At 60.9% G+C, this 20068-nt stretch overlaps 2 protein-coding genes across 3 annotated transcripts in view; one reads left to right on the forward strand and one right to left on the reverse strand.

Annotated features, from left to right (window-relative positions):
• Positions 1–962: 962 nt before the first annotated feature.
• CDK5 (cyclin dependent kinase 5) lies at positions 963–5245 on the reverse strand. The gene is made up of 12 exons (XM_025862226.2): positions 5108–5245; positions 4368–4456; positions 4208–4275; positions 3988–4048; positions 3834–3890; positions 3031–3126; positions 2801–2875; positions 2525–2621; positions 2279–2348; positions 1542–1602; positions 1361–1441; positions 963–1241 (listed from the first exon to the last, which is right to left on the reverse strand). Exons 1-12 carry the CDS (start codon positions 5142–5144, stop codon positions 1155–1157), a joined length of 879 nt encoding a protein of 292 aa, XP_025718011.1. The 5' UTR covers positions 5145–5245; the 3' UTR covers positions 963–1154.
• A 1683-nt stretch (positions 5246–6928) lies between these two features.
• Positions 6929–20068, forward strand: part of SLC4A2 (solute carrier family 4 member 2) — a 15666-nt gene continuing 2526 nt past the window's right edge. The window contains exons 1-17 of one of the 2 annotated variants that reach the window (XM_025862172.2): positions 6929–7106; positions 9338–9451; positions 11297–11462; positions 11616–11857; positions 11946–12064; positions 13488–13720; positions 13809–13951; positions 14918–15098; positions 16766–16901; positions 16990–17155; positions 17288–17402; positions 17526–17710; positions 17811–18036; positions 18191–18406; positions 18499–18647; positions 18773–18967; positions 19762–20016. In XM_025862172.2, the coding sequence (XP_025717957.1) occupies positions 9401–9451; positions 11297–11462; positions 11616–11857; positions 11946–12064; positions 13488–13720; positions 13809–13951; positions 14918–15098; positions 16766–16901; positions 16990–17155; positions 17288–17402; positions 17526–17710; positions 17811–18036; positions 18191–18406; positions 18499–18647; positions 18773–18967; positions 19762–20016 (2778 nt within the window). In that variant the 5' untranslated portion in view covers positions 6929–7106; positions 9338–9400. The remainder of the gene's footprint in view (positions 7107–9337; positions 9452–11296; positions 11463–11615; positions 11858–11945; positions 12065–13487; positions 13721–13808; positions 13952–14917; positions 15099–16765; positions 16902–16989; positions 17156–17287; positions 17403–17525; positions 17711–17810; positions 18037–18190; positions 18407–18498; positions 18648–18772; positions 18968–19761; positions 20017–20068) is intronic. The other variant, XM_025862174.2, reaches the window with a different exon arrangement.

The raw sequence follows: 20068 nt of genomic DNA on the forward strand, positions 1-20068 counted from the left end.
GGCATCCGTCATCTGCAGCTCAGTGTGAATGAGCTGATCAGAATTGCATCTCAGAGAGAATGGAGCCCAAAGCCAGGTGTCAAGGCAGAGAGGAGTCAGCAGGAGGACAGGTATGTTTGGGGTACCACAAGGGAACAGCTAGAAGAAAGCTCTGCCCCGGAGCCTGGCAAGAAGTAGGGGAGCAGGCAGGGAGAGGACAGGAGGAACTACCCACTTCCAAGAACGCCAGCTGCTGTCCTGCCTGGGAAGATCAAGACTCTTTTCTCGTATTTGAGACCAAGTGCCAGCACACCACATGTCTCCATGGGAACGGCTGTTTCCCCAACCTCCCCAGAGAGCAGAAGGGCCCGGCTCGAGATGGTGGCAGGGGGCCCTCCCTTCCCACTCCTGCCAGTAAGAATACATCCAGGCCCCAACTACTGCCCATGTCCCTGCTCTTTCTCTGTATCCCAAATATTGGGAAACTGGGGGCAGGGGAAAGGGGGTTCCTAATCTCACCACCTCTCTGGATCTCTCCTGGCCTCAGCCTGCAGGCCTGGGGTTGCGGGGGCAGGGGGGGGGCAGGGCGATGAAAAAGGAAGGGCTGGGGATGCACATGTGAGATGGGGAGAGCCACAGGAAGGCCTGGCCCTCCTTTCCCCATCCTGGTGGGAGCCCATCCTTACTCTGACCCTGGCTGCCGAACCCCTCAGGACTGGTGCTCCTGGGCAGAGGGAGGAAGGGGGGTGGGTGCCAGCATAGGCACAGGGGTGGGGGGATGCTGCCCCCGAGCCCAGCCATCAGGGTGAGGGTCAGAGCCGCCAGCACCCACTCTCAGGCCACTTCGGGTAGGGGGGCAAGGACCGGATAGCTGGGCTGGGTCTGAGCTGGAAGCAAGGCCGCAGAGGGCGGTAAGGCAGAGCAGAGGCCCCGGCCCCAGCCCGCCCCCTCTCAGAACCACTCTACCACCACATCAGCCAGACTGTGGGAAAGGAGCCAATTTATGAAATTAAATAAAGTCCATGGAGGGAGTGAAGAACACGGGCCAGGGCACCTCCACCCCGGCCAGGCCCAGCACAGCCGGGGCTCAGCACACCGTGCATCCCCTGCTTTTCCTCCCCTCCCAGGAGGGGGCTTAAATCAGCCAGGCCCCAGCCTGGCCAAGGTCCTGGCACCTATGGGGGGCAGAAGTCAGAGAAGTAGGGGTGCTGCAGGGCCTCTTCTGCAGAGATGCGCTGGACAGGGTTACACTTCAGGAGGTTCTGAAGGCACAGAAAAAAGGCATGGCAGGTTCAGGCTGGGCCGACCACCTAGAGCCCCACGCTCCCTCAGCCCCCCTGACAAGTGTCTGGACCCACCCTCTACCCCTGCCCTCGGTCACCTGTAGCAGGTCCCTCCCCGTGGCATTGAGCTTGGGTACGACATTCACCAGGGACGTTGTGGCCGGGTACATCGGGTAGGGCTGTGGGGGGGGGCGGGGGAGAGTCAGACCAAAGGTATGGGGGCTTGGAGCTACTAGAGCTGTGAAGTAAAAAGGACCCCCCCCCCATTCCCCATCGTACCTTATAGTCTGGCAGCTTGGTCATGGCAGGCCACTGCTCCTCAGTTGGTGTCCCCAGAAGCGTGTCCATGGGGTCAAGGATCACTCAGGTGGAAAGGGGCAGGTAAGGGGCTCTTCCCCTCCTGGGGGTGGGGATTCCTCATGCCCATCCCCAGACCCCTCACGTGATCCCACAGCTCATGACAGAGGCCAGGCCCAGCACACGCATGGTGTCCCCGGCGGCCAGGCACTTTACACGCATCCGCTACTCTGACTTCAATCCTGATGTCTGCTCCTGATGACCCAGTCAGCTCTCTCCTATGCCCACAAATAATCCTGGCTGCTGACTTTGGCTCCTTTGTCCTAAGGATTCACTTCTCAGCTGGAGGAGTATGCTCATGGCTTCTTCCCCCAGGGAGCTCTCCTTGTCTACAGGTTGTACACCCTCCAAGTGGCAGCTTCCATCAGGCCTGAGAACATCGGAGTGTCCGCCACCCTCTGCCCTCCATCCCCTCGTCCAAAGCCATGCCCTATCCTGGCCCAGCCCATCGTCACCCTCGCTCCCTGCACCCTGGAGCTCCACGGGCTTTTTGTTTGTTTGTTTGTTTTTAAAGTAAACTCTAGACCCAACGTGGGGCTCAAACTTACAACCCTCGAGATCAAGAGTCACATGCTCTACCGACAGAGCCAGCCAGGGGCCCCCACCCCCCCATACTCCCCTTCAGAGAGCTCGAGGGGAAGGGAGATGTCGAAGGATATCGGAAGATCCTCTTCAACTGGTCATCTACATCATTGCCAGGGAAAAGAGGCCGCCCGGCGTTGGCCAGCTCTGGGAGAGGAGCAGGGTGTGAGAGGAGGGGGCACGTGAAGAAGCCCCCATTCCCATCGCACCCTCTGTGCTTTCCATCCCCATCCCCAAGGGCCTTCCCCAGAGCAGACACTCCAGACGCTATCTGTCCACTTGAATGGAAGAGACAGTGTCTCTGCAGACCCCCAGCTTGTCACCTGCGAATATGCAGCCGGCTGACCACATGTCGATGGATGTGGAGTACAGCTTGGCCCCGAAGAGGACATCCGGTGGGCGGTACCACAGCGTGACCACCTGGAGAAGACCCCGCCCACAGCGACCCCCCCCGCCCCCCGGTTAGAGGACTGGTGAGGAGGGGCTCAGTCAGGAGGGGAAAATAATGTTTTGGGTCCTGGAGTAGGAGAGGAAAGATGCTGGGAGGGGACCCCCTCCCTCCGCCCCATATCCCACACCCCATCCCACCCCCAGCTCACCTCAGCTGAGTAACAGCGAACAGGGATCCCAAAGGCTCGAGCCAAGCCAAAATCAGCCAATTTCAGCTCCCCATTCTGAGGGGGGATGGAAAGGGACACAGAGAGGGGTTTTCAACAGTCTCAGGGCAGGCCCCCTGCCTCTGCCTCCCAGCCCAGCTCCCCTCATCACTTGTGCCAGCCAGCCTGTGACTTGAGCCTCCCCCGTCTCCCACCTTCTCCCCGGGAGGTACCCTGTTTATTAGCAGGTTCTGGGGCTTCAGGTCCCTGTGCAGCACGTTGCGACTGTGACAGAATCCCAGGCCTTTCAGCAGCTGGAAGAGGAATGACTGTGGGGGGAGGGAGGAACAGGGGAGGGCATCAGACCTTCTGCATGGGAAGCTGACCCCTGCGGTGGGCCACGCTCCCCTCTTCATCCTCTGCTTTGCCTCAAAACCCCACCCATCTTTCAGCAACATCATTCATTCGCTATGGAGGACCTGCTTTGTCCTGTGCTAGGTATAAATAAGTGAACAGTGCACGGGGGCCCCGGTCAGAATCTTTCTGGAACTTACAGCCTAGTGGGTCTTCTTACCTTCCCACTGATCTCTCCCCTACCTGGCCTCATGGAAGCACACACCTCGGAGCCATCAATATATATACTGTGCTATATTATCAATCTGCACTGCTTCCCCTGGAACCTGGCACAAGGCACTTGGTCTTGGGCCTAGAACAGTGCCTGGCACACAGCAAAGCATCCAATAGGTATTTGTTGGATGAATGAATGAATGAATGACCGTATCTCTTTGAATCTCATTTTTCATCTCTCAAGTGCAAATCACATCACTGGTATCAGAGTGTTACCGTCAGATCAAAGAGACCATGTGAAGATGCTCGCAAAGAGGGAGGCTCCTGGAGGGCAGAAACAGGGTCTTCTCATTCCCTGACATTCCAGTGTGTCCCTGCTCAGGGCCTGAACTTGGTGCTCAGAGAGTGTGTAGACTGAAGACTGACTCCCACCCCGCCTCACTGAGTCTCCGGGATACCAGCCCCTCACCTTCACAATTTCAGGATCCAGGTCACCATTACAGCTGTCGAAATACTTCTTAAGGTCCTAAAAAGGGATGGGGGTGGGAAACGGGACAGAGTTTAACCTCAGTGTGGGCCCCTATACCCTCCCAAGGCTACTGTCCCCCAAGTTCCCCTTTCACCTGGTCACAGAACTCAAAAACCAAAGTCAGCTTCTTGTCGCTATGCAGGACATCATGAAGCCTAGGGAGGAGGAAGGACTCAGCCAGGCAGGTCTGCAAACTTCAGCCTCATGTCCCTATATCAGCCCAACCCTGATCCCAGTATCCGCCCAGCCCATCTCTGAAGCCCCCCTCCTCCAACTGACCACACAGGCAAGGAGGACCCTGCCCATCTACACACCTGACGATGTTCTTGTGCTTCAGCTCTTTGAGTAGGCAGATTTCCCGAAGGGCTGAACTCGGCACTCCCTACACATGGGAGGGGGCCGGGCGGGCAACAGTCACATCCCACCCAACCTGGGCCCTCAACCCCCTCCCTGGCCCGGATGTCCCAGTCCTACCTCATCATCGTCATCCAGCCTCACCCGTTTCAGAGCCACGATCTCATGGGTCTCCCGGTTTTTGGCCTTGAATACTGTTCCGTAGGTGCCTAGAGGAAGAAGGTCAAGGATGAGCGTAAAAGATGGGACACCCTTCCCACCCCAGGAAGTCCCTGTCCCGCGAGCAGGCAGCGTGGGAGTGTGTTATTTGTGAAGCCTGGAGGAGTAAGGGGAGAGATTCAGGGTGAAGGCTCAGCATGGAGGAACTCTGAGGGAGGATGGGGCCGAGAAGGTGCCTGCAGATGGCTCAAGGGTGTCTGCAGCAGGGAGAAGCTGCAGCTGCGGGGGTAAGGAGATCTGTAATGAAGGCGGTGCTTCCGGAGGGTCTGGAAATAGGGAGCAGGCCTGGGAGAAGAGTGAGGGCCGGCAGAAATGAGGTCGGAGGTCTGCATCGACAACTGAGGCTGTGGGGTGGGTGAGGCTCTGCAAGTGGTGCTGAGGCTAGGGGCAGGAGATGCAGGAAGTGCTAAGGTCGGCAAGTAGGTCTCCAGGAAGTGCTAAGGTTGGGAAGGGGCGTCTGCGGGAAATGCTAACGGGAAGGACAGGTGTCTGCAAGGAGTGTTGAGCTCGGGGCCAAGGCTGCAGCCAGTGTTGAGGTCGGAGCCTGTGGGTATTGCTGACGGTAGAGGAGCCAGGGCTGCAAGGAATGCTGACGGGTCTGTAGAGGAAGATCTTGCAGGAACATCTCGTAGTCCCATTACCTTCCCCAATCTTCTCGAGTTTCTCGTATTTCTGCATCGCGGCAGCCGCGGGGACCCCTACGGGCCCTGGGTTCTAAGACTTCGGCCCCGGCGTTGCAGAGGAGGCGGCACCCCAGCCCCCGGCCCTGCCCCGCCCTCCTGACTGCGCATGGGCTTCTGGGGCATGTAGTACCAAGGATGGCCAGACTTCCCAGCAATGTGCGGGGCATTAGAGAACAAGAAGACTACAACTCCCAGCAGGCTGCGCCAAGGCTCTCTGCAGCACTCGCCTCCCGGGACTCCGGTTCGACCACGGAGGAAAACCTTGGACTTCAAGTCCCAGGAAGCATCGCGTGTCCGCTTTCCGGGCCTCGGCGCCGTAACGCCAGGCTCCCAGGGTGCCCTGCTCTGGTTCTTCCTTTCTGTAATCACAACCTTCTTTTTGAAAAGGGCCTCTCTGGGACTAAACGTTCCAGAACGCAGTAGGGTGGGGGTGGGCGCTCTCTGGGGTTTGGGGTTTGGCGGCCTGCATCCCGGGCCGGGATGGGTGCGCTCTGACCCGGCTGATGGTGTTGAGGTTCCAACGACCTCCTGACAACCGCAGTACGGATTCCTACCTCTCCCCAGGCCATCTGGAGACCTCAGGATTGATTGAGAAATGGCTCCGAGCCATGCCTTGGTGACGACTTCACAGGGACCAGCTGAACCACAGGGCTAGGAAGAGAGGCAGGTGTGCCTCTGGATTTAACGTCTGCCCTCTGAGCCCCGTTTGTCGTCTCGGAGCCCACCCGACTCCAGCTGCTCGCAACACTGTGACGTCCCGAGGCAAACTGGCTGGAACACTGGGAGTCAGTCCCTCCACACCAGTCTGGAGAACCCGGGCCCACCGGAGTCAGCCAGGGTGTGGCCGAGGGCTGGCAGGTTGGCTACCGCCCTCAACAGACAGAAGCACAGACAGATGCTACACTTGGAGCAGCCTTGACCTCATCCCTTAAGGAGTTGATTATAGATTTTCTTGCGCTCCTCTCTAATTGTCTCATGATTGCATTCTTGAGGGCTGTGAACTGGACAAAAACGGCCCCAAACAGCACTCCGAGGCACCAGAACCATAGTTGGTGATAAACATTTGTTAATTAACTTGTTTATCATCAGAACGTTCTCTGCATACACAATGCTGTATTTCACGTACTGGCATATTAAAAAAAGGAAAAAAGTATACTCTTTATCTGGAATTTATAATTTAGTTGAGAAAACCCAGAAATACAGAAATCTTTAGTGGCAGATGTTGATTATAATAGGGTTCGAGGAAGGAGGTCGCCGCAGGGAATCACTGAGGCAGAAGTTCCCGGTTTCGGAAAGTCTAGGTCAGCTCAGGGTAATGGAAATCCAACCTCCAGGAGCCATCTCCCCTAACGCCACCGCCCTCCCGCATCCCAAGCAAAGACAGGGCCTAATCTTGGAGGCACTGGGGATTACTGGGGATTGGGGGTAGGGGGAGATCTTGACCCCGATGCATTTGTGTTTCAAGTTCCTCCGCCCCGAATTTCCTGATCATCTTTGTGTCTCCGTTTTCCTGTCTGGGATCCCCAGCGTGAGGCGGGCTCCTTTCCGCCAGAGGTACCTAATGCGGCCAAGAGACGGCGTCCCCGGGGTGCCCAAGTCCCATGCGGGGAAGCCCGGGCGGCTGCCTCACGGGACTGAGCCGGACAGAGGTGTGGCCGCTGGGGCGCGGGGCTCCCGGTGCCGGGCGGTGCCTGGAAGCGCGCCTCCGTTCCCGGGTCTCAGGCCCCGCTCCCCGCCTCCCCACCCGCCGCGGCGGGGCCGCGCACGGTGCGCCGGGGGGCGCGCACGTAGGGGGCTGGCCTGCCCGCGGCGCGGGGGAAAGTTGAGTTGGGAGAAGTTGGGAGCGGCGGGGGTGCGCCCCGAGGTGGGCACTAGGGAGTCGTTGGGAGCGCGCGAGGGCGCCGGAGAAGGGGGAGAGATCCCGAGACCTCCGGGGCACGAAGTCCAGAGCAAGCGGGTAAGCGGAGAGGTGGCGGCGGAGGAGGGCCAGGGCCGCGGAGGGAGGAAGGGAGGGGGAAGGAAAGGGGGGAACTCGGGACTCGGAGCAGGGAGGGAGTGGAAGTGGAGGAAGGGGCGGGGACTGGGGCGCGGGGAAGCGAGGTCTTGGGGAGAAGGATGCGGAGGCGCGCGGACTGCTAGTAGGGAGCGGGATCCGGGGTCCGCTTATTAGAGTTACCTGAAGTGAGGGTGCCGCGCCCCCTGCCACCAGGAGGGGGTAGTCTCTGGGAGGCGCCGCCGGCCTTCCCAATTCCTGGGCGAGCTCCAGACGACACCCCTCCCCTACGACCCCCTACTCTATTCTTAAGGCCCGTTCAGGGTCCCTAGGCTGGGGGTGGCCCCGGGCCGCTGCGCCGGACCTCCGGGTTGGGAGGTGGAGCAGGGAAGGGAGGGGGTGGCGGGTCAGGTCAGGACAAGGGGTTCAGGCAGAAGAGGGAGTAACTGGGTGGGGATGGGAAAGACGAGTCCGGAGAGGCGGGCCTGGCCGGGGGGGGGGGGGGGGGGTGTGGGGGTGCGGCGCGCTGGCTTGTCTGGGAAGCCCGGTGCTGGGTGTTAGGGGCGGCGCTGCCTGAAATCCACTTTATCCTCTCTCCATCCCCCACCCTACCCCCACCAGCCCCACATCGAAGAGCTGTGGAATGTACGAGTTTACTTGGGGGGTGGTTAATGCCCAAGTGGGGGTCCGGGGTGCTAATCCCTTGGGCGGGGGTGGGGGAGATGCTAATCCTCTGGGCCGGTCGGGGCCGGTCCCGGAATGTGCCCCCACCCCGGATTATCGGCACCGATGCTCTGGACAGAAGCTGCTTTGTGTTCTGGGACGGCGGGGCGGGGGTGGGGGGGGTGGGGGAGTACACAGAGGGCACAGCCTGGAAGTGGGAGTGGGGCACCTGCAGGTGCTCCAAGGCACCACACACCCTTCTCAGACCGGGGTCCCTCCTCCCAGTCCCCCTGTCCCCCACGCCAAATGTGACCTGGCTGAAGGCCTCCGAGGGGGAGGTGAAGAGAGCGTCAGCTGAGCTGGAGTGCTTGCCAGGAATTTGTTGCTCCAGGCTCCCCACCCGGGACTGACCCCCCCAGACCTATATCGTTTGACCCTACACTGACCTGTCTTATCCCCGAGTTAGCCCTAAGTCGGGCAACCCTGACACCCCCCAACAACACACTGGGGAGCTTCAGTACTTTGGAGAACCTTGAGTGCAGGCCCCCCCCCACATCCGCTTCCCCCACTAGGAATGAGTACCCTGATTTGCCGTCAAGTTCCTTAACCGCAACTGTTCTGCGTCCCCACCACACACAGTGCCCTCCTGAGACACCCCGACAGTCACAGTCAGGAGGGCGTCAGCCCTGCCACTCAGATTTTCCTGGCCTCAGGCTAGGGGAGGGGAGGGATCAGCACTGCCCCTTAGGGCAGAACCTCAGGGTTTCTGTGCCCACCCTCCTCCCAGTTCGTCACGTGCCCCTCCCCCATTATAAAGGTCTGTCCTGCCTGTGCCCGCCGGCTCCCTTCCTCCCTCCCACTGAGTGAGTGGGGTTGGGCTCCTGCCCCTCCCCCAGGGAGCCTCCCTCATCAGGGGAGGGGGCACAGTCCTGGGTCTCCTCCCAGCCCTGGGTCTGGTGTCTCTGCCCCCCCCCATGCTTGCTGTTTGCGGCTCTCTCCAGTCTCTCCCTCCCTTCCTCCCCTCTCTGCTCCGCGGGCTGTCTCCCTCTCCCCAGGATACCCCTCTCCCGTTCAGCCCACCTCGGGCGCCACATTCGGTCGCTGCCCCCGTTTCTGGCTCAGCCTGCCCTTCCCTTCCCTCCTCCGTTCCCCACCCTGATTTCTGCTGCTTTCTCTGTAGGTCTGGGCCGTGGCTCCTGCCCCCCGCCCCCCTTTCTGCAGCCTCTCCCGCCTTCTCGGTCTCTTCACTTGGCCCTCTGCGCGCCCCCCCATCCTCTTCTCTCTGTTTTCTCTTTTCTTCCTGTAAATAACTCTTTTTCTGTCGCTCTCTGGCCTCTATGGGGCACCCTAAAGCCCTTCATATTCCAGAGGATCCTGAGCAGCAGGGAGACCCCTCGGTGCCCGCTGGCGGGATGTTCCCGAGACCTGGCCTCCCCCGGGCTGGGCGTGCGTTGGGGGGCTGAGCAGGGCCGGGGCACTTGTGTGCCTGGCGGCCTGCTCTCACGTGATCCGTCCTCCCCCCCACCCCCCAGGTTATGCCGCCGCCTTGTTGCCCTGAAAGCCGCAGTGACAGTGAAAAGGGCTAAGATTTGGCCATGAGCAGCGCCCCCCGGCGCCCCGCCTCGGGCGCAGATTCTTTCTGTACTGTGAGTATTGCCGGCTGGGTTGGCCACCCCACCGCCCCTCCCACACCACAGGTGCTCTGGGGGAGGGTCCACTGTCAAACTGGGGAAAGAGAGAGAGAGAGAGAGAGAGAGAGAGAGAGAGAGCGCGCGCACGCGCACGAGCGAGAGTGTGTGTGTGTGTGTGTGTGTGTGTGTGTGTGTAGGCTCAGGAGGAAGGGGAGCCTCTGATGGATTGGGGAGGGGCGCTGCCATCCCTCCGCTGCCATCCCTCCTCTGGCCTTGTCCGGGTCTCCGGGGTCTGGGATGGGTATTGATGGGGTGGTCTTGCCACTTTCAGTCCCGTGGAGAGAGTTGGAGGCTGTTTCCTGAAGATCCGGGTGGTTCTTTAGCCACAGAGAGAGAGGAACTTTGGGGACCTTGGGTCTCTAACCTGGTGACCCCTTCTGACCCAGCCTTAGAGGCAGCCACGGCAGCGTCCTCACACAGTGGTTCTGGGCAGGGTTTGCTTGCAGTGACACACGCCCCCTGGCCCCACGTGCCACCCCGGCCCGCCCTGCGCGGCCCCACGTGGCCACCGCCCCACGTGGCCCCCTCCTGATTTTCCTGGGGAGTGTAATGATTAACCCCAAGTGCCATAATCAGCCCCTTATTGGCCATCTGGCCCAGCAGGGCACGTGACTGGGAAGGGGCACAGGCTGGTCCCCTCCCCCTCCTTCCCGAGTTCACCCCTGCCGGCCATGGACTTCCTCCTGCGGCCTCAGGTGCGAGGGGCTCTCAACCCCCCTGCCCCCACCCTGGCTAGCTCCCCGTGCTCACTCGCTTCAGCCGCCTCTCGCCACCTTCCTCCCGCTGCTAATTCTGGTGAGAGTGGAGCCGGAGCTTGGGGAAGCAGGCTAGAGCTGCTGGGATGGGGGGTAGGAAGCAAGGGGGGGTGGGAGGCAAGCCCCTGACTCCTGTATCTTGTGTCCAGTATCCCTGCCGCTCCTGTCCCCACCTCAGTGTCTCCCCAGGACCCGCCTTCCCCTTAGCCCTCCTCCCCTCGCTCTTCCTTGCTCTGGCCACTGGCACCGCCACGGAGGGGGCTCCATACCCCGCCCTCGGAGATCCCGATGCCCTTGAGGTCCAGAAGCTCTTGAGCAAATATTTGGCGGTGCCTGGAGCTGAGACTGGCAGGGGTGGTGGGGGCTGGACAGAGACTGTGGCTAGGCAGCAGGCTGCTTAGCTAGGCTGAGCTCTCCAAAGCGCTGCTGCCGCCACCACCAGCCGCCGCCGCCACCACCACCGGCCGCCGCCACCGCAGTCCGCTGCTCCTCTCCTGCAGTATGACTCAGGTGGGGGGGGAGGTGAGGGGCGGGGCTAGCGAGCGGCCGAGGGGGCTGAGGGGCCCCAGGCTCGGTGGGGTGCAGCTGGGGGTGGGGGGCATTCCTGACAAGGTGAAGCGCTGCATTCCTATCCCGGGGCTAGGTTTCAGTTTGACTCAAGAGAGTTCGGTCAGTCGGCTTGGGCACCTCCAGAAGTTACTTTTCAGGCCCGGGAGTTGTGCTCCGGCCAGAGGGAATTGGTTCACCATCAGCCATGTGAACTGGCCAGTTCACACACCTTACCTCGGGGCTGGAGATGCAGGATTTCTCCTGAGATTTTCCACCTGCCCTAGGACTGACCAGAATGAGCACAGCCAGGGTTCAGATGTCCTGGAACCTAGGGGAAGGCTGCTTAGGGAGTGGGGGCGGGGGGCTCTGGGCCCCTGGCATTTGAGGGGAAGGCTCCTGGGGCGGTCCTGGAGCTCCAGCACTGCGCAGGGTGGGGCTTCGGGGTACAACTCTTGGTGAGCCCCTGTGTGTCCTCCGCACCCCTTCCTCCTCACAGCCAGAGCCGGAGAGCTTGGGCCCTGCAGCCCCCGGGTTCCCTGAGCAGGAGGAAGATGAACTTCACCGCACTCTGGGCGTGGAGCGGTTTGAGGAGATCCTACAAGAGGCTGGGTCCCGAGGAGGAGAGGAGCCAGGCCGCAGCTATGGGGAGGAAGACTTTGAATGTGAGGGGGCGTCGGGGAGGAGGAGGCAGGGGCACTTAGGCTTTGCCTGTCCAGCAAGAAAGGGGCCTGGGGTCTAGTGGGAGGGACCCAGGGCTGGGATGGCAGGGGAAGGAAGCTGCGCCCGCCTGCAGCCAGGTGCCCTCCTCCCCGCAGACCACCGCCAGTCCTCCCACCACATCCATCACCCACTGTCCACCCACCTTCCTCCGGACACCCGGCGCCGCAAGACACCCCAGGGCCCGGGACGGAAGCCTCGCCGGCGCCCTGGAGCCTCCCCCACCGGGGAGACCCCCACCATTGAGGAGGGGGAGGAAGATGAGGACGAGGCCAGTGGGGCCGAGGGGGCCCGGGCACTCACCCAGCCATCCCCTGCCTCCACACCCTCTTCGGTGCAAGTGAGTTGGGGCGGGGCTCCTGGGGGGGGGGGCGTCTCTTCAGGGTCCCTGGCCTGGCCTCACTTGCTCCCGTGGGTTCCTGTGCCAGTTCTTTCTCCAGGAGGACGAAGGTGCTGACCGGAAGGCAGAAAGGACCAGTCCGTCTCCTCCCCCACCGCTGCCCCACCAGGAGGCGGCTCCCCGGGCCAGCAAAGGGGCCCAGACTGGGTGAGTGTCCCCAGATAGAGACCTCCCCTGCTGGTGTCAGTGGTGTGATGTGGGGAAAAACATGAGCCTCAGGACCCTCAGGCTGGGGTTCAAATCCCAGCCCTGCCCCTTTGGGCAAGTACAACCTCTTTGAGCCTTCCCGTGTGCAAACCAAGAATAATAGATCCTATCTCACAGGGTGGTTGTAGGGATTAAAGGGTGTTGTGAAATAAGGTTTAAGTGTGGGTTACTCTGAAACAGGACAGGTGTGCAGTCTAAACACCCGTACCTTCTCCCCCTCCTGTGACCTCAGGTGGCGCGGCATCAAGCGCTGGGTCAGGGATTGGATTGGTAACCTCTGAGTACCCGCCTGGGGTCCCAAAGGTGTGAGAAGACTAGGAGACTCCCTTTCATTCTTGGGGAGCTGCCAGTCCACCCTGGGAAATGGCATCAGAGAAGTCACTGTGCTGAAGGGCAGATTTGGGCACAATGTCCGTATCAGTGGGGGATTGGAGTTTGGGGGCGTTAGCTGGAGAAGGCTTCTTGGAGGAAATCACTTTGAACTGGGTCTCAAGGTCACCATTATCGTGGACCTGTTGTTTTCTGGGTGCCAGGCAGCGTGAAGGGCTGCAGGGAAGGGGGAGCGGGCTGCCGGAATCGCTGGGGAGACAGGCGGGGCGGGTGGCGCCGAGCCCACGGCGGCCGCCGGCACGGGGGCCTGCGCTGGCGGGCGGGCCAGGGGCCAGGGGCCAGGGGCAGGCGGAGGCCTCGGGGAGTGCACGACATTGGAAAAGTGGGTCAGATCTGTGGGCAGGGGTGCAAGAGAACGGAGAGCACCGGGGGTGGGTGTAGGGGAAGAAAGCTTGTTGGGGGACTCCTCTCGTGGTGGATGGGGGACACGGGCTTGGAGCTGTGGGAGAGCAGGTTAGCATGATGTGGCAGGGGCTGGGCGCAGTGGCCGAGAGGAAGGAGACATCCTGGCTTGGGGCCCGGCGCAGAAGTTGGCACCTGTAAGGACGAGTTCATATTCTCATGACCGCAAGGGAGCCGTCTACACTTTCAAAAGCCCGTCTTTACCTGTTTTCCTCCATTTGGTTAGAAACTTGGGACCTGTGACCGTCTTGAGCCCACAGCGAGGGGTGTGCGCAGGAGGGGAAGGAGGGCCTGCGCGGGCTGCTGATGCAGACCTCGGCTCTCCCAACCCCGCAGGAGGCTGGCCTCGGCTCTGCCTTGCTGCCGAGCAGCTGGTGGTCCGAGGGAGCTGGTGTGACCGCTCCGGCAGCGCGGCCGGTGAAGGGCAGGGCCAGGTCCCGCTTGTAGGAGGCTCACCATTGCACGTCCGCGCCCACCGAGAGTGGGACAGCGCGGAGGGTGGGGGCCGGTTGGGATCCCCTCCCCGCCTTCCCCCGCATGGCTCCGGCTCACGGTCGCTCTGTCTGTCCAGAGCCCCGGTGGAGGAGGTGGTGGCTGTGGCGAGCGGCGCGGCAGGAGGTGATGACGGGGGAGCTTCGGCGCGTCCCCTGACCAAGGCACAGCCGGGGCACCGAAGCTACAACCTGCAGGAGAGGAGGCGCATTGGGAGCATGACGGGGGCTGAGCAGGCGCTGCTGCCCCGAGTCCCCACAGACGAGAGTGAGGCCCAGACGCTGGCCACCGCCGACCTAGACCTCATGAAAAGTGAGTGCTGGCCGGGCCAAGCCCAGTGCTGGTGGGAGCGGGAGGGAGAGAAAGCGGGAGCCTGACCATGTCCCCCTGCCTCCTGTAGGTCACCGGTTTGAGGACGTTCCTGGAGTGCGGCGGCACTTGGTGCGGAAGAATGCCAAAGGGTCTGGGCAGGGTGGCCGGGAAGGGCGAGAGCCTGGCCCCACGCCTCGGACACGACCCCGGGCCCCCCACAAGCCCCACGAGGTACTGTCCTCCACTTCTTGCCCTTCCGTTATCTCCCCAACCATTTCCTCCCCACAGGCTCCCCCCATCTACCCCCCCACACACACACACCAGCAATAATCGCGAACACCAGGGCTGCCATCTGCGGTTGTGAAGGTTGTGCACTGCCCAAGAGTCCTTGACATTTTTGATGGGGGTGTTAGGGTTCTGAGTCCCATCTTAGACACTGTTGATTTCTATACTACGGCCATTTTCTGGCAGCTGGCCATGAGGAGCTCGAGGACCCTTTGGGCCAGAGGTGGCTCTGTAGAGCAGTACATAGCCCAGGTGGCAGCAGCCATAAATCAGGGACAGTGACTGACCAGGATCACGCAGTTCCTTAATGACGCTGCCCATCTTGGACTCCAGCGTTCTGGTCCTCAACCCCACCCCTTCGAGTGGGATTTTTTTACCTTTTTATTGAGGTCTAACAGCATCCAGTGAAGTGCACTGGGGCTGTGTGTGCGGCTCCGTGACTTTTTGCACATGTAAACAGCTGGCTAACTGCCTAGACATAGAACGTTTTCCGCACTCTCTTCCTTCGTGCCTCTACTCAGTCCCATCAGCCGTGACGGCTCTTCTGTCATGCTCAGCCAGTTTTGTCAGCTCTCGGATGCATATACGTGGAAGCATACAACATTCCAGTGTGCGTGCATGTGTGTGGTGATCGTTCGTCAAGCACTTACTATGTCATAGACGGTGCTAAGTGTTTTGTAGGCTTTCTTTTGATTCCCCATAACAGGCCTTTGAGGTGGGTGGTATTATTCCCATTTTACAGATGAGGCAAAGAGAGGATCAGACTGGTTAGGATCTTGCTAGGCCTGTGCCCTGTACAGTGTCCCGGGCCGTGCCGGCTCACAGGTCCACCCTGACGCTGGCTGTCTTAGAGAGCAGTCCCTGGGCCCCACCGGCTCTGACCTTGCTGTGCCCCTCGTCTTATATCCCAAGGTATTTGTGGAACTGAATGAGTTGCTGCTGGACAAAAACCAGGAGCCTCAGTGGCGGGAAACAGCACGCTGGATCAAATTTGAGGAGGATGTGGAGGAGGAGACAGAGCGCTGGGGGAAGCCGCATGTGGCCTCCCTCTCCTTCCGCAGCCTCCTGGAGCTCCGCCGGACCCTGGCCCATGGTAACCTGCCCTGCCCGCCCCCTCTCCCCTCCCGCTGGGTAAATCTTGTTGACTGAGTCTGTTCTCTGAGGACCAAAACCCCCCAGATGGTGTCTTGAGCAGCACAGTGTGTAATGTTACCCCAGCCTGGGAAGGAGCCTCCTCGTCATGATGTCATATAGCCTGTCATTGCTTGGGCTCTGTCATCGGTGATTGCGGGGCAGGGTTGACACCACTCTCTCTTATCTGGCATTTTTAGCAAATGGCTCCTTTAAGTGATGTTTTCAGATAACTGAAGCTGATATGTTTGGGATGGTGACATGTTTTTAAAGAACGTTGATGCAAACCTTTCTGAAATGATCTAATCTATAGGGCTATGTAAGGTCTTTTTTTTTTTTTTTTAAGTCCTCTCTACACCCAACATGGGGCTCGAACTCACAACCCCAAGTTGAGGAGTTGCATGCTGTCTCGAATGAGCCAGCCAGGCGCCCCGAGGGCTATGTAAATTTCACTAAATGTCCAAGGTGCAAGACTCTTGAGGTCTCTGAACGTCTCTGCTCTGTGTTTCTTTCCTCCTTCCCTTTGGAGAAGTCGGTCCCAGTTGCTGTCAGAAGGCCTGTTTCTAAGCAGCTGAGGACTCAGAAACCTGCTGTCAGAATTGTTTCAAAACCAGGAGCAAATAGGCTCTGAGGGAGGCTCTCAGGCTTTGGGTGAAGCGCCAAGATGCAGGGGCTTTATCGCTGGGCTTTGTGATCTCTGTTTTGGCTGCTCAGGGGCCTTTGGTTCTATTAGTTGTCACACCCATTTTTTTTTTTTTTTAAGATTTTATTTATTTAAGAGAAATCACGAGAGAGAGAGAGAGAGAGAGAGAGAGAGAACGAGCAAGGGGGAAGGGCAGAGGCAGAGGGAGAAGCAGACTCCCCGCTGAGCAGGGAGCCCAATGCGGAGCTCGATCCCAGGACCCTGGGATCATGACCTGAGCTGATGGCAGACGCTTAACTGACAGGGCCACCCACGTGCCCCTCCGTTTTTGTTTAAATGGTTCTATTTGTTGTCTAGTTCTGCGTTCCTGCAAGTTGACCTTGACAGAAAGATGACCTGGTCACTTTTGAGAGGACTTCCATTTCTGTATAAATTTAGTAGTTCAGAGCAGTGACCAGTAGAAAGATCTGGAAACTGTCCCATGAGCAGCTGTTGGACTTGGGGAAGTTGAGGTGCCCAGGCTGGAGGGTGACATCTTCAGATGGCTCAAGGCCACAGATGGGCTGTGTCGTGTTCAGAGGGCAGAACTAGGACCCTAGAGTGGATGTTAGGGGAAGCAGCATGTGGCTCGCTGAAAGGAGGAACTTTCTCTAGCAGCAAAGAGTGGCCCCGTCTGAGTGGACAGCCTGGCGCAGCCCAGCGGAGGCTGCGTGCTCCTCCTCCTCTGGGAGGGCCCTGCCTTGGTGGCCTCTGCTGAGCCCCACCACATCCCTGTGGGAGAGAGGGTCAGAAGGAACGGACGTGATGGGTCAGACACATGATGGGGCTTGGGTCTTGAGCCCTGCTCACTGGTTTCTGGGCCAGTGCTCTGTCCCCGGACCGTGCTTACCTGGCCGCCCCCTCGTCCCCGGTTCTCTCTCCTTTCCATGCCCTGCCCTTGCTTCTTACCTGGGGATGAGGGCCCGTCCACGCCATCCTTATTCCAGGGGCTGTGCTTTTGGACCTGGACCAGCAGACCCTGCCCGGGGTGGCCCACCAGGTGGTGGAGCAGATGGTCATCTCCGATCAGATCAAGGCTGAGGACAGAGCCAATGTGCTGCGGGCCCTGCTACTGAAACACAGGTGAGGCCCCACCTGCTGCCCCCGCCTGCCCGCCCCTTGCCCCGGCCGCTGCCCTCCCTCCCTCCCTCACCGCCCTCTGCCTCTCCAGCCACCCGAGTGATGAGAAGGACTTCTCCTTCCCTCGAAACATCTCAGCCGGCTCCCTTGGCTCCCTGCTGGGGCATCACCATGGCCCGGGGGCTGAGAGTGATCCCCATGTCACTGAGCCTCTCATCGGAGGTGTTCCTGAGACGCGGCTAGAGGTGGAGCGAGAGGTGAGGGGAATGGGGTGGCGCTGGCTGGTTCAGGTCCCAGCCGCCCCCGCTGGCTGCCGGGCGTGAACATGCGGGGGTGGGGGGTGGGGGGGGGGTTCCTCGGCCAGGCTGAGCTCCGTTCTGCATCCCCAGCGAGAACTGCCACCTCCAGCCCCAGCAGCCGGCATCACTCGCTCCAAGTCCAAGCACGAACTGAAGCTCCTAGAGAAGATCCCTGAGAACGCCGAGGCCACAGTGGTCCTTGTGGGTATGTGGGCAAGTCTTGCAGTGGGGGCGGGGGGTGGCGATGGCCAGGCCTGCCTGGATGCCACCCGGGGGCTGAGGGGCGGCCTGCGCCCTCCCTTAGCCCATGATGTCACCCTGCCCCTAGGCTGCGTGGAGTTCCTGTCCCGCCCCACCATGGCCTTTGTACGGCTCCGAGAGGCGGTGGAGCTGGACGCGGTGCTGGAGGTGCCCGTGCCCGTGCGCTTCCTCTTCCTGCTTCTGGGCCCGAGCAGCGCCAACATGGACTACCACGAGATCGGCCGCTCCATCTCCACCCTCATGTCTGACAAGGTCAGGCCCTCCCAGTGCCCGCGGGACGCCCGCCCCCCGCCCCATGCTCTCCCCCGGCCCTCGCGCCGCACCCTCACCAGCCCTGGGCCTGCTTTGGCAGCAATTCCACGAGGCAGCCTACCTGGCCGACGAGCGGGAGGACCTGCTGACCGCCATCAACGCCTTCCTGGACTGCAGCGTGGTGCTGCCGCCCTCGGAAGTGCAGGGCGAGGAACTGCTGCGCTCCGTTGCTCACTTCCAACGCCAGATGCTCAAGAAACGGGAGGAGCAGGGCCGCCTGTTGCCCCCTGGGGCTGGGCTGGAGCCCAAGTCAGCACAAGAGAAGGGTACGGGCCAGTATGGGCCCGGGGCAGGGACCGCGCACACGCGCACCCTGCGGGAGCTCTGGGGCTCGGGTCGGGGTGGTCTGCGTGAACGTGGAGGAGGGGGCCCAGCGCAGAGGGGCCGCAGCGGGCGCCCTGACGGAGGCCCGGGTTGCAGCGCTCCTGCAGATGGTAGAGGTGGCAGGTGCAGTCGAAGACGATCCCCTCCGACGGACGGGCCGGCCCTTTGGGGGCCTGATCCGAGATGTGCGGCGCCGCTACCCCCACTACCTGAGTGACTTCCGAGACGCACTCGACCCCCAGTGCCTGGCTGCAGTCATCTTCATCTACTTCGCCGCCCTGTCTCCGGCCATCACCTTCGGGGGACTGCTGGGTAAGGAGCAGCTTTGGGGGGCGGGCGTGGGGTGGGCAGGGCATGCCCAGGGCCCTGGCTGCCAGCTCCTGAGCCGCTTCCTGCCACCCCAGGAGAGAAGACTCAGGACCTGATTGGGGTGTCGGAGCTGATCATGTCCACGGCGCTCCAGGGTGTGGTCTTCTGCCTGCTGGGGGCCCAGCCGCTGCTGGTGATCGGCTTCTCCGGGCCCCTGCTGGTCTTTGAGGAGGCCTTCTTCTCGGTAAGGGCCCACAGGCTAGTAGGGGGCTGGCTCTTCCTGCCCTGCTCCAGCTGCCCCTCCTGTTCCCCAAACACGCCCACTTTGCTAGCCCCCGGGCTCTGGAACCTGACTGGACGCCCCCCCAGTTCTGCAGCAGCAACAACCTAGAGTACCTGGTGGGCCGCGTGTGGATCGGCTTCTGGCTGGTGCTCCTGGCCCTGCTCATGGTGGCCCTGGAGGGGAGCTTCCTGGTGCGCTTTGTCTCCCGTTTCACCCAGGAGATCTTTGCATTCCTCATCTCCCTCATCTTCATCTATGAGACATTCTACAAGCTGGTTAAGGTGAGCAGGCCCTGCTGCGAGCTGGGGTCAGGAGGGGGGAGACCTCGGGACCGGAGCGAGCCTTCTGCTCCTCCCGCACTCTCACTTCGGGGTAGGAGGGCCCAGGCTAGCCCAGAGCTGCCCTGGGCTGTGGTCCAAGGAGCCCACAGAGCACGGGCTGGCTCTTCCTCCCGGCCCCCCTCCACCCTCCCTGTCACCAACACACGTCCCGGGACTTCAGGTCAGTCTTAGAAACTCACATATTTTTAATAACAAAGGTAACACGTCCTTTTGTTAAGGTGGCAGACAGTCTAGAAGTATCAAAGAGAAAGGCCACCGAGATGACACATAGTCACAGTCTGGTCCTCAGAGCTGTGCCCCTGGCAGGCTTAGGAGAGGACACACCCCCTTGGTCCAGGCCTGGCTGCAGCCATGCCCCCAGCTGCCTGAATCCCGTTTCCCTTGCTCTCATCTGGTCACCAGTCATTTTCTTGATCAACAAGACAAGCCCCAGGGCACCTGGGTGGCTCAGTCAGTGACATGTCCCCCTTCGGCTCAGATCCTGATCTCAGGGTCCTGGGATCGAGCCCCCGCGTCAGATTCCCTGCTCCGAGGGGAGTCTGCTTCTTCCTCTCCCTCTACCCCTCCCTCTCCTTGTGCTCTCTCTCTCTCTGTGTGTGTCAAATAAATAAATAAAATTAAGACAACAAAAAAACAAGCTCCTTAAGGCCAGACCTGTCATCTTCTCCCCTGCCTGCCCCACTCGGCATACAGCTCTCCACTTTGGCTGATGGAGTCCTTTGTCCTCTCTCTAGATCTTCCAGGAACATCCGCTCCACGGCTGTTCGGTCTCCAACAGCTCTGAGGCGGACAGCGGCGAGAACAGCACATGGCATGGGGCAGGATCCACGCTGGGGCCGGGGAATGGGAGCTCCCCGGGGCCAGCTGGGCAGGGGAGGCCCCGGGGCCAGCCCAACACTGCCCTGCTGTCACTGGTGCTCATGGCTGGCACCTTCTTTATCGCTTTCTTCCTGCGCAAGTTCAAGAATAGCCGGTTCTTCCCTGGCCGGGTGTGTGGGCTGAGATGCCCGAGGTCGGGGTGGTTGGGCGGGGGGGGGGGGG

This window comes from Callorhinus ursinus, unplaced genomic scaffold (assembly GCF_003265705.2).
Source record: "Callorhinus ursinus isolate GAN/ISIS: 27379988/994484 unplaced genomic scaffold, GSC_fseal_2.0 scaffold80, whole genome shotgun sequence".
Taxonomy (NCBI): Eukaryota; Metazoa; Chordata; class Mammalia; order Carnivora; family Otariidae; genus Callorhinus; species Callorhinus ursinus.

What these genes read in the sequence shown, in the direction of transcription:
- CDK5 (XM_025862226.2), bottom strand. Translation starts at nt 5,144, where the DNA reads ATGCAGAAATACGAGAAACTCGAGAAGATTGGGGAAG. An exon ending in AAGCACAAGAACATCGTCAG is followed by an intron (nt 4,049 to 4,207) that starts GTGTGTAGATGG and finishes CCTCCTCCCTAG; the next exon opens with GCTTCATGATGTCCTGCATA. An exon ending in CGGGGAGGGACCTGCTACAG is followed by an intron (nt 1,242 to 1,360) that starts GTGACCGAGGGC and finishes CTGTGCCTTCAG; the next exon opens with AACCTCCTGAAGTGTAACCC.